This window comes from Brachyhypopomus gauderio, chromosome 21 (assembly GCF_052324685.1).
Source record: "Brachyhypopomus gauderio isolate BG-103 chromosome 21, BGAUD_0.2, whole genome shotgun sequence".
Taxonomy (NCBI): domain Eukaryota; kingdom Metazoa; phylum Chordata; class Actinopteri; order Gymnotiformes; family Hypopomidae; genus Brachyhypopomus; species Brachyhypopomus gauderio.
The window spans coordinates 9,372,113-9,387,929 of record NC_135231.1 but is presented as its reverse complement, the minus strand read 5'-3'; the positions used below and the strand labels follow the sequence as shown (position 1 = coordinate 9,387,929).

The 15,817-nt window shown below is 43.7% G+C and overlaps 2 protein-coding genes across 2 annotated transcripts; both read left to right on the top strand.

Annotated features, from left to right (window-relative positions):
* Window positions 1-2,193: 2,193 nt before the first annotated feature.
* On the top strand, window positions 2,194-6,096 carry igfbp6b (insulin-like growth factor binding protein 6b). Its single transcript, XM_076984112.1, has 4 exons — window positions 2,194-2,932; window positions 3,974-4,008; window positions 4,574-4,693; window positions 5,048-6,096. Exons 1-4 carry the CDS (start codon window positions 2,569-2,571, stop codon window positions 5,159-5,161), a joined length of 633 nt encoding a protein of 210 aa, XP_076840227.1. The 5' UTR covers window positions 2,194-2,568; the 3' UTR covers window positions 5,162-6,096.
* Window positions 6,097-7,418: 1,322 nt separating this feature from the next.
* On the top strand, window positions 7,419-14,354 carry pip4k2ca (phosphatidylinositol-5-phosphate 4-kinase, type II, gamma a). Its single transcript, XM_076984109.1, has 10 exons — window positions 7,419-7,911; window positions 8,376-8,473; window positions 8,784-8,880; window positions 9,134-9,280; window positions 10,854-11,000; window positions 11,306-11,344; window positions 11,455-11,568; window positions 12,729-12,993; window positions 13,182-13,285; window positions 13,415-14,354. The coding sequence occupies exons 1-10, from the start codon at window positions 7,753-7,755 to the stop codon at window positions 13,493-13,495; spliced, it is 1,251 nt and encodes a 416-aa protein (XP_076840224.1). The 5' UTR covers window positions 7,419-7,752; the 3' UTR covers window positions 13,496-14,354.
* The last annotated feature ends 1,463 nt before the right edge of the window (window positions 14,355-15,817 follow it).

Here is a 15,817-nt window from a genome sequence, read left to right as displayed (position 1 = left end):
AGTTGTGGTGTATTATGCGTTAGTCTACTATGAAAGCTCATTAGTAGAAACTGGCATTAACTAAAGAGCTATAATCACTGAAAATCAAAATGGCAAGACTTAAAACTAAGGGTGCACCCGTAGAATGTATTGTGGTGTGAATAAGTGGCAAGAAAATGAACTACTAAGATCCTGTTCAGTGTTTCTGGTTGCCAGTGCTCTCAGCAACAAACGTAAGAGGAATTTGTAGAGGAGTACAGAAAATTACTGTACTGCAATCATGCATGGTGAGTTGGGAAAAAGAACCCCCCCCCCTTCCAAACCCTTCCCTCCCCCAAATGACCTGGTGTGGAAAGAGAGCTTGGGGTCCGTGCAGGGCTTTATGTGGGAACTTAAGACAACAGGTGATTTTGGTTGCCCTTGCTGAGATTAATCATCTCTAGTAAGATGATTAGTTGGGTGACCGCTCAGCAAGTAAAGAAGAGTCACAGCTGAGGGGGAATCTGGAATACTGAAGTTCTAGGAATTGTAGGAACAATTGTAGGAATTGTTATATCAGGATTGGCACAGGTGCTCAACTGTACAGCACAATAACTAGGCCACTGATAAACATCTAACTATACGTCGATAAACATCTAAAATCCTGTTTGCTTCCCTTGTACCAGCTTGTCTTTGAAATAGTAAAAGCTCCTTTTGCTTGATGACGAAACTAAATAAACAAAAGTTTGTCCTTGCAAGACCCTCCTAGCTGGTGGCAAACTGAGAGCATACAGCACACCTGCCCCTAGATGCCATAGATCACAGCTTTAGTTTGGTTTCACTTCACATGGCAATATGAAAAACAACCTCTTCATACTGAAATGCCCGTTTCCAAGTCTAGAAGCAGGTAATATATCAGTCTGCTGCCTGTGTGCTGCATATAACACTACGCATAACGTGACTGTTTTCCATTTCTATTTAATCTGGCCAATTACCATTTGCCATTTCCATGAGTAGCGATAGGCGAAACGCAGCACACCTCATTTGGGGTGTAGGTCTAGAGGTGTTTTTAGTGGAATGAAAATGTCATGAAATCTTTCCTGGAAAGCAGGTTGAAACGACTGACTGGTTATATACATTGCATAATTAGCTGCTATAATAGATTGTCTTGTGATTATTCTGGAGAACACACTGCCCACAAATGAATCAGATGCTGCCTTCACTTGGATAAATATTTGGGTGTCAAAAACGGGCACAGCTGTGTTGTACCCTTGCCGCATCCTCCGGGCCACCACACTAACTCACACCTGTCTTCGGCATTCTCGCTAACAATCTCTTAGTGTGACACGTTTGGTTATTTTTATCATAAAGCAGTACTTTACACACTACCTTATTGCTCAGCTGTAGCCCAAACTTGTGCATCCAACCATAAACATCCTAGATGATCCTATTATATAAACTATAGTTACCAATAAAGATTTTGAACTGGAGAGATAACTGAACCAAACTAAAAACTGGAAAACCCTGGCAAGTATGTTTAGTACTGGAGTTTTCTGTACTCAATACACATGCAAGTCTCGATTTGTTGAATGGATCAAACAGTAATTTAGTGCCACATTAATTACTGAATTATTCTAACACTCAAGTGATTGGTTTTAAATTTTAGTGCACATTCAGTTCGAATAACAGTTTTTCTTTAACTGCAATATGACTGTAATGTATTTACAGTACATATTAATGTATTTACATTGTACAGTACTTAGAAGTACAACATTTAGCATCTTTGGGTGATCTGTACTAAATGTACCCTGAACACACAATCCTAGTGGGTAAACTCATAACAAGAGAAGGACTGTGGAAACCAAGTCCAGTTCCTTATTGTGTTACCATGGCAAACATTGCCAGACTAGCCTGACATTTTCATGTAAGATGCAGAGAAAGTACATATTTGAATGGTTTTTGACTTGCTTAACATAAATTGACTAAGTATTTTGGGCAGAGAAGAGTTCTCAGGTCCAGTACTGGGTGAAGAAAAGCTGGAACACAGCTTGATCATTTCTGAAAGGAAAAATAATCTCTCTCTCTCTCTCTTTCCCTCCCTCCTTCCCTTTCTCATTATGTCTTTCTCTTGCTCTCTCTCCCTCTTTCTCTTCCTCTCTCTCGCCCTCTAATTCTTTCTCTCTTTCTCTCTCTCCCTCCTTCCCTTTCTCATTATGTCTTTCTCTTGCTCTATCTTCTTCTTTCTCTTCCTCTCTCTCACCCTGTCTCTTATTCTTTCTCTCTCTCTTTCTCTCTTATTCTTTCTCTCTCTCTCTCTCTCTCTCTCTCTCTCTCTCAGTCCCAGCCCCTGAAGGTGTCATAACTGTGCTCTCTCCCTCTCGCTCTCTCTATCACCGCCTTTCAGATCTTTAAAAGCTGCTGCGTCTCTCCCTCGTTCTCAGATCGTATCCTCTGGCACTGCGGTGGGACTCCTGGCCACGGTGCGACCGAGCAGGCTGAGCACCAAGCAAAGCTACGGAACAGGCAAAGAAAACGGACAGGCGGGGGGGGGAAACAAGGAGAAACGGACCTCCAGAAATAGCATCAGCCACGTACGACAGGAGAGGGAGCATGGACAACCTGAGACCGGACCGCAAGATGCCTTCCCTCTCGAACTTAACGGCAGTCGTCCTGTTGCTCATCACCCACTGTGGAAGCTGGACTCTGGCCACCCGCTTGGCCCCCCACAAGGTCTGCTCATCCTGCAAGGACCCCATGGGCCGGGCCTCGCGGGAGCACGCGGCAGGGGCCTCGGGGAGCACGGCCATCCTGGCTCTGGGGGAGCCCTGTGGGGTGTACACCCTCAGCTGTGCCAAGGGCCTCCGCTGCATGCCCCTGCCACGCGAGCACAGCCCCCTCCAGGCACTGCTGCAGGGCAGGGGCTTCTGCACCAAGCACAGCAGGGCAAGTCCCACGGAGAGACCCCACCTTGCAGGTAAGACCTCAGGCACCTGCCCGCCTCGCAACAAAACGCTACCAGAGCACCACGGGTTGCTTTGCCAGGGAAGGACGAGGAAGAGAGACAGGGAAAGAGAGAGAGAGAGAGAGAGAGAAAGAAAGAGAGAGGGAGATAGAGGATGAGAGAGAGAGAGAGCACGTTGGTGCAGCCCCACTCTCCTTTGCTGTATCATCCTGCCGGGTAGAGAGTGACAGGCGTAATCTGCCTCAAGTGCTCCAGCAAATATCGTCAGCTCGTGTTTCAGCTTCCAGGGATGTGCTGGCGAGAGCTCGCCTCGGTCAGTATGCTGCAGTGTCAGTATCACGGGGCCGGCAGGATGACAAAAATGTTAGTGGACGAAGGGCAGGCGCATAAAACGCTGGGAATAGCTGCGGGTGTGCATGCAACGGCAATAAATACCTCTGCGGTGTGGAAGCATTTCTGGGACTTGAGGCTTTCGCTTGGTTTATTTGTGTGGACGGTTAACGGATCATTTGCTGTCATTGTGTATGTATACACATCTAGGAGCGTGTGTGTGTGTGTGCGTGCGGTTGTTAGTGTGTCTGTAAGGTAAGTGATGGTGTGTCCACTGTGAGCGTACGTGTGTACTTACATGGGGACGCAGAAGTGCTTGTTCGAGTGAGAAGACTGAAATTCAAGTCAAAGAGACAAAAAGAAAAAGAAAGAAAGGTGCATGTGTTCTCTGGAGTATATGTGTGCGTGTTCTCTGGAGTATATGTGTGCGTGTTCTCTGGAGTATATGTCAGTGTCACCAACACTCTGATGGTGCTGATTCATATAGCAGACACCTCCATCTACTGATCATGAAGAGTTACTGCGGTTACGACAAAAGAAATAAAATGTCTGAGAATGGGATAATAATCTGAAGTGTTAATTAACATTAATCTGAAGTGTGTATTCACTATAATGTCAACATGCAAACAGTGAAAAATAATCCGCACTCTGTGGTTCACATTTACATGCATTACCTGAACTTGAAATTACATATGATTCACTGTTATCTTGTTGTATTTCCAGGCCCACATCCTTCACACAGTGGTGAAATAGACAAGGTTGGTCTTCTCATTTCCTATGTAACTAGCAGAAAAGCTCAGGCATATCACTGTTGATTCTGTTTTCCACCCGTTCATCTGTGACTACTCATGTTTGTATGGGCTGTCTCCTCCTGCCCAAGCCACTCACCTATTAAAATGTCCCCTAGTGTCACATGAACATTGCAAATAGTGGTGCTGACTGAGCAGGGCAGGAGCACTTCAGCTCTTTGCCAGTGACTGAGAGCCTTGCGTTTTCCATGAATCATCACAGCTTGATGTATTTTACGGTTAATATGACCCCTGTTATCAGCAAAACAGAAACAGCTGCTTTACCCAGAAACCTTGACCAAACTCAGCAGTAACAATGTATGTGAGCAGCCTATGACAGGCTCTGCAGTGCACACGATATGGATCACACCATCATACCCTTCACAGCGATACCCAAGCCGTCCTTATCCGCATTCTTGATCAGGGAGGCATGCGTGAAGTTTGGCGTGTGACTTCTTACCCCCCCACCACCACGCTTCTCTCCACCACCCCCCCTCCCAAACCCCACCCCCTGGCATTTTCATTTCCTCCCCAGGCCCCATGCCGGAAGCTTCTCAACGGTGTGCTGCGGGGACTCGAGCCCACTGTCTTCCAGTCTGACCGTGACATCTACATCCCCAACTGTGACACACGTGGCTTCTACAGGAAAAAGCAGGTAGACACAGGGGCTTCAGCCTCACATGGGCTTCAGAGAGTCCTTCACTTTCTCACACTAAAGTCCGTTTGGGGAAATTAAGTCATCATTTCCCAGTACACTGTGGCTGGGGGACAAATGAGCTGAAGGTAAATTAGCAACCGTGTTACTTGATGACTTCTGTTTAGTGAAAGAGAGGTGACCCTTCCTAAAAATATACAGGGCACCATAATGGAGAAACACCAGGGTTAAAAGTCATTTCATCGTTTAACTGTGAAAAAGGTCACCCTAACGTGCAGTTGTACCTCGTTTCAACAAATTCAGGGACAGTATGGTGCATTGTGGTTATAAGTTTTCCGTCCCTGTGTCCTTCAGTGTCGTTCCTCCAAAGGCATGCAGCGTGGTCACTGCTGGTGCGTGGACGAGCTCGGCACCACCGTGCTGCCCCGCACTGGCGAAGACGGTGCCTTACCGTGCGACGGCGAGTGAGGGCGGCACGCGGTCTCACAACTCTGAGCCAGGAGGAACGCGAGGAAGAGGAGAGACGTCTAGAGAGAGGGGATGACAATTAGCTTGTGCTAGACACTGCCTGGCCAGGAGACTCCAGGGATAGACCACTTCACAGGAGGAACAAATCACCGAAGATTCATGTCACTGCCATAAACCTCCTCAGTCATTTGGGTCACACATGGACAACACAAGCACAAAGCCAATAACTGCTCCATCATTCCTGTTTGTAATAAACTAGGTCACTTCAAGCTGAGAGTTCAGTCCCTGGCCCAATAGTAGAGTCACTTTTTTTCAAGATAGCAATCACTGCCTGCGTCCTGTGTCTTTCTCTTTGGCCCGTTACGGTGCAGTTGACATTTTGTGTTTATCCTTCCCCACCATCCCTTCTCCCTCTCTCCAAAGATACACTGACTAGACATATGACAAGAAAATATACCTTTCCATCTAATTTATTCTGGAGTATTACTATATTTCCTTGAAGACATGCATACTTTTGAACTGTACTTGTTGTCATGTAATCGCATCGACACGATATCTCCTGTGTGCACATGGTTTAGGAATGCTTTCACTCCTTTCTTTTGTGTCAAAGTGACACTGACCGCTGATATACATAGCAGATTGTTTGTACATAATTGCATTTATTTGTGGTATATAATGCCGTGGGGTGACAGATTCTTAAAAGCTGATGGCTGTTACTATTTCTGAGAAGGCATATTTTTATATACTTCAATATGATATTTTATATATAAATTTTATTTAATGATCTACAATGCCATGTATTTTTATATTGTCAGCATTTTTTCATTGTCAAGACACAGAACGTATTTTATTTCATGAAAAAAATGAACGCCATACTTTAATGTCACATTTATGAAAAACAAAACAAAAACATATTTAAATACACCCTTCAGATATATTGTGCTGCTGTAAGTTTTTTTTTCATTATTACATTATTCTATGATGTTTACTATTTATGTTGAATATTCAAAATTGAAATGTACTATGATAATGCTTGATTTAAATCACTTCATATTCTGTTCAAATGCCTCATTTCTAGATTTTCATTTCAATTTCTGGTGATATTTTATAACTTGTGAATGCACAGAGAAAACAAATATGACAGTGCTCAAAACAACCCCTAATTCACTTATTTTGTTGTATCAGTGTATGTGCCAGTAGTTCCGGGTCCTTGCGAATGAGATTTTGAAAAAAAGTGCAAGACGTCTAAGAGGGAATAAATAAATAAAATGAAACAATATGGAGAAAAACACAAACATGTCAATGTTGTAAATGAGAATGTACTATAATTAATTTTGGAGTCTCTAACAGAAAGGATCTAAATGTGAGTTGCCTATATACTGTGTACCTCAAGATCACTAAAACCGGTTGAAAAGAAAGATTAAAATTATTTTTGGAAAAAGAAAGATTAAAATGATTATTAAATTATTTAAAATACATTTTTTTGTGACACTTCCTGCAAATGTATGCTCTATATGACCAATTCACATTCAAAACAAATCACAGATCTACATACATGATAACCAGTGACACTTCAACAGTGTGCGATCAACCAGATGTTTTCTGCAACTATTTAAAAAATAATTTTAATAAAACTGTATAACCAGCCAGCCATTATTCCTGTAAGCAAATGTAAGCATGATGTCAGTAATAATGTGCTACTAAAGAATACTGAATTCATATACTGCGGGTTTTCCTCATTGTTGGATTACCTAATAACAACATTAAACTATTTTACTGTTGTTTTACTGTAATGTATGAACGCCAATGAGTTACATTTGGGTTTGTACAAGCACCAGACCAAGGATACAACTGTTTCCAAGCTAACACAAAACAGTGATTTACCAAAAGCATCCGTTTACCTGTCAAATACAGGTTATGCGAGAAAAGACAGACCATAACTCATTTTTACAATAATGCCAAGTCCATGTCACTGCACATAATAGGATGTTTAAAAATCTGCATTTTACAAACATTTTACAAACTTTGATAGACAGACGCTGGTCATATCAAATTATATATACTTTCGTTGGCTTTTATTATATATTTGTGAATGTTTGTCACTGAAAACACCCAGTTGTAGTGTAGGACACACTAGCTGTTTCCGCCTTCACTTTCTAGTACACAAGTGAATTGAACTGCCTACAAGTTCCCGCCTACGTGTCAATCACGTGGCCGAGCACGACGCTTCTCATTGGCCTCCCATGCCTGTCAATCTAGCAGTCACGTGACGATGCCTCAGGTGAACTAACCGAAGACATTCTCGGCGATTTTCTCACTGAGCTGTCATACAACATTTTAACTCCCCCTGGAATGGGAGAGGGGTGTTTGGGTACATTTGTGTACTGTCGAAATCTCCGACCGTTCAGCGAAGAAGCAGGCGCGAAGACTTGGAAAGCGGCGACGATAATAACCCAAAAAAAAAAAAAACAAAAAAAACAACCCAACGATTCGTGCGCTCGTTTTGTTCGACCGTTGATTGACAGCTGAGGCGAACGAGCAGGAAAGAGCCGCGCGCCACCACCCTCCGCGCGCCCAGCCCGAGCTGCGTGATGGCGGCCCTCAGCAACCCCAGCAGCGCCTCCATCCCCATGGTCATGCTGGCCCCGAAAACCAAAACCAAGAAGAAACACTTCGTCCAGCAGAAGGTGAAGGTCTTCCGGGCCAGCGATCCGGTGCTCAGCGTCTTTATGTGGGGTGTAAATCACTCGGTAGGTCCGTGTTGTGTGTGTTTTTCCCCCTAACTTCCTAAGACAACTCCCCATTTTGTGGGCTAACAGCTAGCAGCATCACCGCGTCTCCTATTGACATTAACGGTGTCGGAACTGCTGATCTGGACCGTACGCGGACCACTCGCTCTTAAATATACCGTTAGATGCTTGAAAGGCCTCATGAGCATGAAGTTGACCCACATTTCACACGCACGGTGGAGCAGGCTGAGTCTCCCACACGTCTGCTGCACATCCACAGCTGTCTGTGTAGTTCCACTTCTAACTGTTGGATTAACATGCATCCCAAATGGACAACTGGTGCTACATCACTACATCGGTGTTCGTCGTGCTCTCCGTTTTGTTGTGCTGTTTTCCATAAAAGGCCCTCACCGTTACTACCAATGCAACTGTGTATTTGAATATCTAAGCCGTGACTCTACGTACACGTGTCTTTCTCTCTTCAGATAAATGATCTGAACCAGGTCCCTGTTCCGGTTATGCTACTTCCTGATGACTTTAAAGCCAACACAAAAATCAAAGTCAACAACCATCTCTTTAACAAGTAAGAGCCCCCCACGGCATTTGAAAGTGACAGGAAGTTCATCTCAGCCGTGTTGTATCTGTGAATCACTCATCATGTTGGTAGGCATTGGTGACGACCATTTTATTGAAGAGCTGATAACTGTTTTTTGTTTGAATCCTGGTAGTCATGCTGAGCTCAGATTAATCGACTTGAGATCGTAGAATAAATGGAGCTACAACCTTCGCTTGGAAATTCATCGCTATAAAAAAATCATGTAGATTCACTAGTGTCTGCTAGTAACAACTACAAATTGGGGTACAAATGAAGTGACCAGACTTTCTCCTTACAGAGAGAATCTTCCTGGGCATTTCAAATTCAAAGAGTATTGCCCCCAGGTCTTTAGGAACCTGCGAGAGCGATTTGGCATTGAGGATCAGGACTACCAGGTACGACTGGGGATTCTAATGCTTTTTCTGTAAGGGCTGTACTTGAATACGATGTGATTGACTGTAGACTGCGATCATCCATGCTGAGTTCACTTGTAATGCAATCTGTCCAGTTACTAATGCTTTAAAAATGTTTAATTGTTCAATCCCTGTGAAACTGAGTGTGTGTGTGTGTGTGTGTGTGTGTGTGTGTGTGTGTGTGTGTGTGTGTGTGTGTGTGTGTGTGTGTGTGTGTGATTGATTGATCCCGTAGGTCTCTCTGACCCGTAGTCCTCCAGCAAAGGGGGAGGGGCAGGGGGAGGGTCTCCTCTTTACCTCGTATGACCGGACGCTGGTGGTGAAGCAGATCTCCAGTGAGGACGTAGCCGACATGCACAGCATCTTGTCCGAGTATCACCAGGTACGTGTGCTGCTACCTCCGATCTGCTGTCGTCAGCATCCACGTGGGGGAGGTTTCTGTACAGCCACACCCAATCAATAGCCCTTTAAAATCGGCTAGATCCATAAATGGATTTTGTGGCAATGACAAGTGTTAATATTAAATAACAGGTTTGTATTATTGAGAGGTTGATATTACGCTGTTTTTGTTTTGTGTGGTTTTGAGCGTTCATCTCTCTCATTTGTTGCTGAGGTCAGAATCCCCCCCTTTGCTAGCAAGCATGTTGATCACACACATTACTGACAAGGTTAACATGTGGAAATTATTTTATGTCCATTTATATTGAAATACTTGTGGTTTTGTTCACACCTTTTGTTTTCTAGATATCTACTAGAAATCTGCTCCTGTTTTTACACACTAAACAGGAGCCTGTAACTTGAAACTCACTTGTGCCTAAATTGACCGTTCATCTATTTTTATCCTGCATCTGACCTCCAATAAGGAAATATAGGACACATGTTGTGCGTTACCTGTGTTGGACATCAGCCAGACTGTTTCTTTGCAATGACCCCTATACTGATACAGGCCTTTCTGTCAGCTTACTATAGTCTCCTCTAATGTAACACAAATGTGTTATATTGGGTAGTATAAATGCTGATGTTGAAGAATGCTGAATCACAGTGCGTTAGTGTGTGGAAGATGTGGGTGTAGTTAAATTAACCCAGCCACAGTATCGCTGTGGTCTTACCCCACTGTGTAGCTGTACAGTGGAGAGAGTCTGAGCAAGGATGAGATGGATGGTTGTTCAGAGCTCTGGCACGTCCTGGGAGATGTGGGGGTGGGCTGTGCCTGACTGTACCACGGCCCGAACAATCAGACCTTTATCAGAATGGCTGGTCCACTGGTGAGCTTCCAGCTCTGCACAGGTCCCCGGGGGCACAGAATCGCACACACCCAGGAATCTGTGCAAAGTTCCGCATGTTTGTCCCATCACAAGCAGGCGTTTGGACTTGCACGCTGCATGGGTTTGTTTTGGTCCTCCCGCCCCACATCACAGCATGCGTGTTTCAGAATTATGGGTCTGCTCCTTTTTAAACTGTTGAAAACTTAGAGAAGGTTCACGGTAACATGAATGAATAGGTTACGCAGTACTGTTGAAGAATAACCCATCATCTTAACCCACACAGCAATTGAACACACAGGCATTGAAAAAACTTCACTTTGTAATGTATTAATCTCTGAGGTGGCTGTAACCTTGTTTTGACAATTATGAGGTATATGGACTTGTTATATTGTGTGTCTAAAACATTGCATTACCCATGTAAGTTCATTCACAGCATTATAACACACAAGCTTGTAACCGTTCCAAGCTTCAAATCTTGGGAGTCGTTAAAAAAAAAAAAATCATACCAAACAAATATTAGACAGTGCTTCGCAGAGTCTAGTGTATGTTTGTCTTCTTTGCTCTGAATCGGGTGTATCTTCGAGCTGAGGATGCTATGGGTGGTGTTGACTGTCCTGCCCAGGTGACAGGTGGCAGCTCCTGATTGGTCGTGACATACAGCCACTGACGGCCATTTCCATTCTCTTGCAGCACATAGTGAAGTGTCATGGCAGCACCCTCCTGCCCCAGTTCCTGGGCATGTACCGTGTGAGCGTGGAGAGCGAGGACACCTACATCATCGTCATGAGGAACATGTTTAGCCACCGGCTGGTCGTGCATAGGAAGTACGACCTTAAGGTGAGGAGGTTTGGTGGAGATGATCGGCTTCTAATGTGATGCAGAGGGCAGATCTCAGAATGATCAGGCTCAATCCAGCGGTAAAATAAGACGGTACGGAAGGTTGGGCCACTGTAGTGTTTTTACTGCATTGCAGCTGCTTCTCTTTGTGGCTGTGGTGAATAGCCACAAGAGGGTGTTCTGTTCAACAAAGCTGACATTTTAGGAAGACTCATGACTGCCTGTTCATGGCAAAGCGTGAGTTTGCCAGTGACCAGAAGCAGGTTCCTGAAACTTAAATGTTTAAACTTTTTGGTTTTATGCAGGGTTCTTTGGTGTCTCGTGAGGCCAGTGATAAGGAGAAGGTATGACGGTTCTCTTCTTCCTGCTGTGATTCATTATTTAATGGGCTACGGTATGTTTCACAGAACGTGTTTGATCATGCTGTAATTCCTTGCCTCTTTGGTAACGACAGGTGAAGGAGTTGCCCACCTTTAAGGACATGGATTTTAGGAACAATATGCAGAAGGTGTATGTGACTGAGGATGACAAAGAGAAGTTTATGGAGAAGCTTAACCGGGATGTGGAGGTAAAATGGAAGATAATTTAAACCGTTGCATATAGTTTGAACATTGGTCTTATTAAAGATCTGGAGGATTGCAAAAAAATCCTGTAATGCAGTGCATCTGTGACTATGTTTAGAGCCAGACCCTTGGAGTCGGTGATTCCATAAGGGTGTCCAAGCAGCTGTTGTTGACCACATGTCTGGTTCTGTGTTACCTACAGTTTGCAAACAATTGAAGCAACCATGAGCATCTGTACAAACACTTAATAAATAAAATAATAAAAAAGCTCAATACCACAGCACCAGCAAAGGAACTGATGAAGGAATTGGAGGCATTAGGTACCAAAGAATCTGCATCCTCCATTAAGAGAGTCTTTGAGTTTAAAGATGATGAAGCATGAAGAACTAGACTTCTGAAGAATTTTCTTTGGTAGTGTGAAACGGTTCAACTGTTTGGCCATAATGTTTGTGGGGAAAATGATTTTTAGCCAAAGATCATCATCTCCACTGAATCCTGGGAGCTTGCTGGAACGGTGAATGTTTGAAAACACAGGGCCAGAATGTCTAGATGTACTGAAGCAAACCTCAGTAAATCAGCCAGAAGGGTAAAAGTTGGGCTTGGACTGGGTAACTCTTCAGCATAACTCCAAAGATGTGATAATGGAAAAGACAACACCATAAAAGTACCGAACTGGTCATCACTAAACCTCGGCCTGAATAGCATAGAAAATTGTTGAGTGAACTGAAAATAGGCGTCTGAACAAAGCACTGTTTGTTACACCAGTTCTGTCAGGAGGAACTGACCAAAATCCAGGCAAAGTCCTGAGAAGCTCGTGGAAGGCTTTGCACTTGATTAAAGTTTAGCAATTAAAAGGCAGAGCCACTTGGTATTAACAAAGTGTATGTAAATGTTTAAGGCATAATTACAAACCTGAAATCAATCTCTTGGCTTTTATTTCGAATCTACCGCTTGTGGAAATGAAGTAACATACTGTACATTGTGTGTTTATTAGAGTAACTTGATGTGTGGAGTTGTGAAAAATACATTTTGAACGTCTAGCCTGTGTGTATCGCGTTAACTAAGTTTTCAGTGGATGTACAATTCTGGAGAACATCAATACATTAAAAAAATTATATTATACTCTCCCATTTGCTGCGTGTCTGGTGATGTCTGGGTATTGTAGTTCTTGGTGAAGCTGAAGATCATGGACTACAGCCTACTGCTTGGTATCCATGACATTGCTCGGGCGGAGCGTGACGAAGAGGAGGCAGAGGAGCCGGGTGGCGAGGACGAAGGGGAGACGGAGAACGGCTTGACCCCTGCCCCACAGGTGGGCTCCTTCGGCACGTCCCCCGAGGGCATCGCCGGCTACATGAACTCCTTTAAGCCACTGGGTCCTGGCGAGTTCGAGCCCTACGTGGACGTGTACGCCGTCAAAAGTGCTCCAGGTTGGTGAGAGGAAGTGGATTTCGGCATTGTTGAAGTGCTGCGTAGTCATGGCTCCCTCTCGTAAAATAGTGTTTTGTTTTATTTTTTGAGACGTTTTAGGAGGGACGCGAATGATATGCTGATGTCTTATGGCTGTATTTTGTGGACAGAATGAACACTAAGTCGATTGTTTCTTGCTGGCTTCCAGGAGCACCACAAAGGGAGGTGTACTTCATGGGCCTAATAGATGTGTTGACACAGTACGACACCAAGAAGAAAGCGGCACATGCTGCCAAAACCGTCAAACACGGGGTGAGTCGCCAACAGGAACCATTCAACGGCAGGAATTGTATCCGAATTACGATTCTGCTTGCCCGTTTACACCCTAATATACAACATTTGCGGAAATGTGGATTTAGCTGAAATCCTCCTTTTTTCCAGGCTGGGGCAGAGATATCCACTGTTCATCCTGAACAATATGCGAAACGATTCCGTGACTTCATCTCCAATATATTTGCGTAGCGTGACACGCCAGGGCCCATCATGAAAAGGACTTGTTCACCTGATACTCAATTTAAAAATGTCTAATTGTTTTGTATATATATTTACAAAAACTGCCATGATTACATAAGCATACTTTCTAAACAAGAAATTTTAAGATGAGCTTTAACATTTCGATCATTGCTGCATAAGTTATGTACATATTTATTGGTAATTAAGGTAAGGTGAGACTGAAATCATCCTATGATATCAGTAGTATCATATTTCATTAAGTATAATGGGGACACTACTACATAGTCATCTGAAGAGATGTGACTCCAAACCTGTAGCAGTTCTACACACTAACCCCACCTCTCATGTAAGCTCAAGCAAATTCCCCCTCCCCACCTCTCTCTCTCTCTCTCTCTCTCTCTCTCTCTCTCTCTCTCTCTTCGCTCTCTCTCTCTCTCTCTCTCTCTCTCTCTGTTTGAATGGAGAGGGGAAGCTTCAGTGTATTATCAGTGTGAACAGAACGACAGAATTTTGTAGCACACTGCTTTTAGCAGCTTAGCTCTCAAGCTGCCTGGCTGTGTGATTGTTAACAAATGTAATTCGTTAGCATTTGGACTAGACTTTGCTTTAGGTGTTTGGGGGGTGGGGGGGGGAGACAAAAAGCAATATTTTGAATGTTGGATCTTATATAAATGCCTAAAGTATGAAGTTCAAAATGTTTTCTAGCTATTTTATGTAATTGAGCTTTAAGTATGAAGAGAAATTTTGTAGTCCTAGAAAATAGCCTAGAGGCTCCTAGCGACTAAGCTGAAACTTGCCTTATTGTTGCATTTATTTATATTGCAAATCAGTGTTTGGACCAAATATATTTTTCAAAGATTTTCAAAAACATGACTTGAGTGTTTTTTGTTGTTTTTTTTGTTGAGAGACGTATGGTCGTGTTAAAGGGCTGTTGCCGTTGGCTAATTCTGTGTGTGACTTTCAAGCTAGACCTAATGCTTCCTTCTCGCAAATCTTTAACCTTTGAGTCTTTATTCTTGTTTTGAACATGAACGCGCACACACAAAACACCACGTTGTCTTTTTCTTTTTAACTGTTTACGCGTCTGTTGTAGTTTCAGTTGAATTTATTAGATCTCAGAAAAGTCCATCCCACCAAATGTCGGGGGTCACGGACAGGATCCTCTTCGCCTCTTCCAGAAGCCTCGGCTGTGCTGACAGGCCTTTTCCTGTTGCTCCAACAAAAGACGTGCCCGCTCGTAACAATGGGTGCGGAAAGCAGGAAGAGTGGAGGGAGAAAAGTGGGACCCTAGCTACTCAAACAAAATGCTGACGAACCACTCGCGAAAGGTTGGAACAGAGCGTCCTGCTACCCGTGAACCTCACATTCATCTGTAAATAGCTGGAGCCACGGCCAACACAAATCAACCTTGTGCTCTCCCGCTGACCTCTGAGTCACCAGTATCGCACAGAATGCCTTCCGTTCAAACCGTCCCAGTGATGAGGAGAGCTCGGTGTTTTTTTTTTTTTGGGGGGGGGGGGTTTGTTTTATTTTGCTGGTGGACAATGCTGGAAATCTGCTCTAAATGAAGTTATAAATATGAACAATTCACTCATCTGCATATTTGTGACGTAACCGGCAAGAATGAACTAATTACTTGATATAAAAGCAGAGGAAGTTGGACGAAAACCCCCAGACATCTCGAGTTACTCTAGGCAGCCAGCTTCACCCACGTTGTACCGTTCTCGTTTGTTCAGTGCCCTCGTGGCAAGAACACCCGGTTTAAGAGGCGGTGTGGAAGCGGGTGCTGGAAAGAGCAGGCGGTGTAGGCATGGCTGGGTTAAAGGGCTACCTTCCTTAGAGAGGGCCAATGTACGTCAGGCTTCCTAGCGTCCCTTTACGCCACTGGAATTTCCCGCCATTGTCCTGCTATATGTTTATCCAAGGATTTGGGTACCCTTGGGGTACTACTCTGTAAAAGCAGACAGAGTCTGCAGGGGTGGGCCCAGCTACAAAATTTATGGTTTCTAGCAAACTTGTATATCATTAAACCTGTTTGTCCCTTTTAAAATTGATCCTAACTACATACGTTTGCAATCTCCGCATGCAGGCTTTGCATTGATCATTGTCATACTTTTAATGTTTCAAATGTAGTCAGATATCTGTTCTGAACTTCTGTGCTAGCAATTCAAGATCCATTGTCAAGTTTAATTCTACATTAAATCAAATATTTTGATTCAATTACACATACTTATCTAAACTAATCATTTACATAAGTACTGTACTTTTAAATGGTGGTGGCTGGGTGACATTTTTGTAGGGTCCTCGATAAATATGACAGGAGGGAAAACA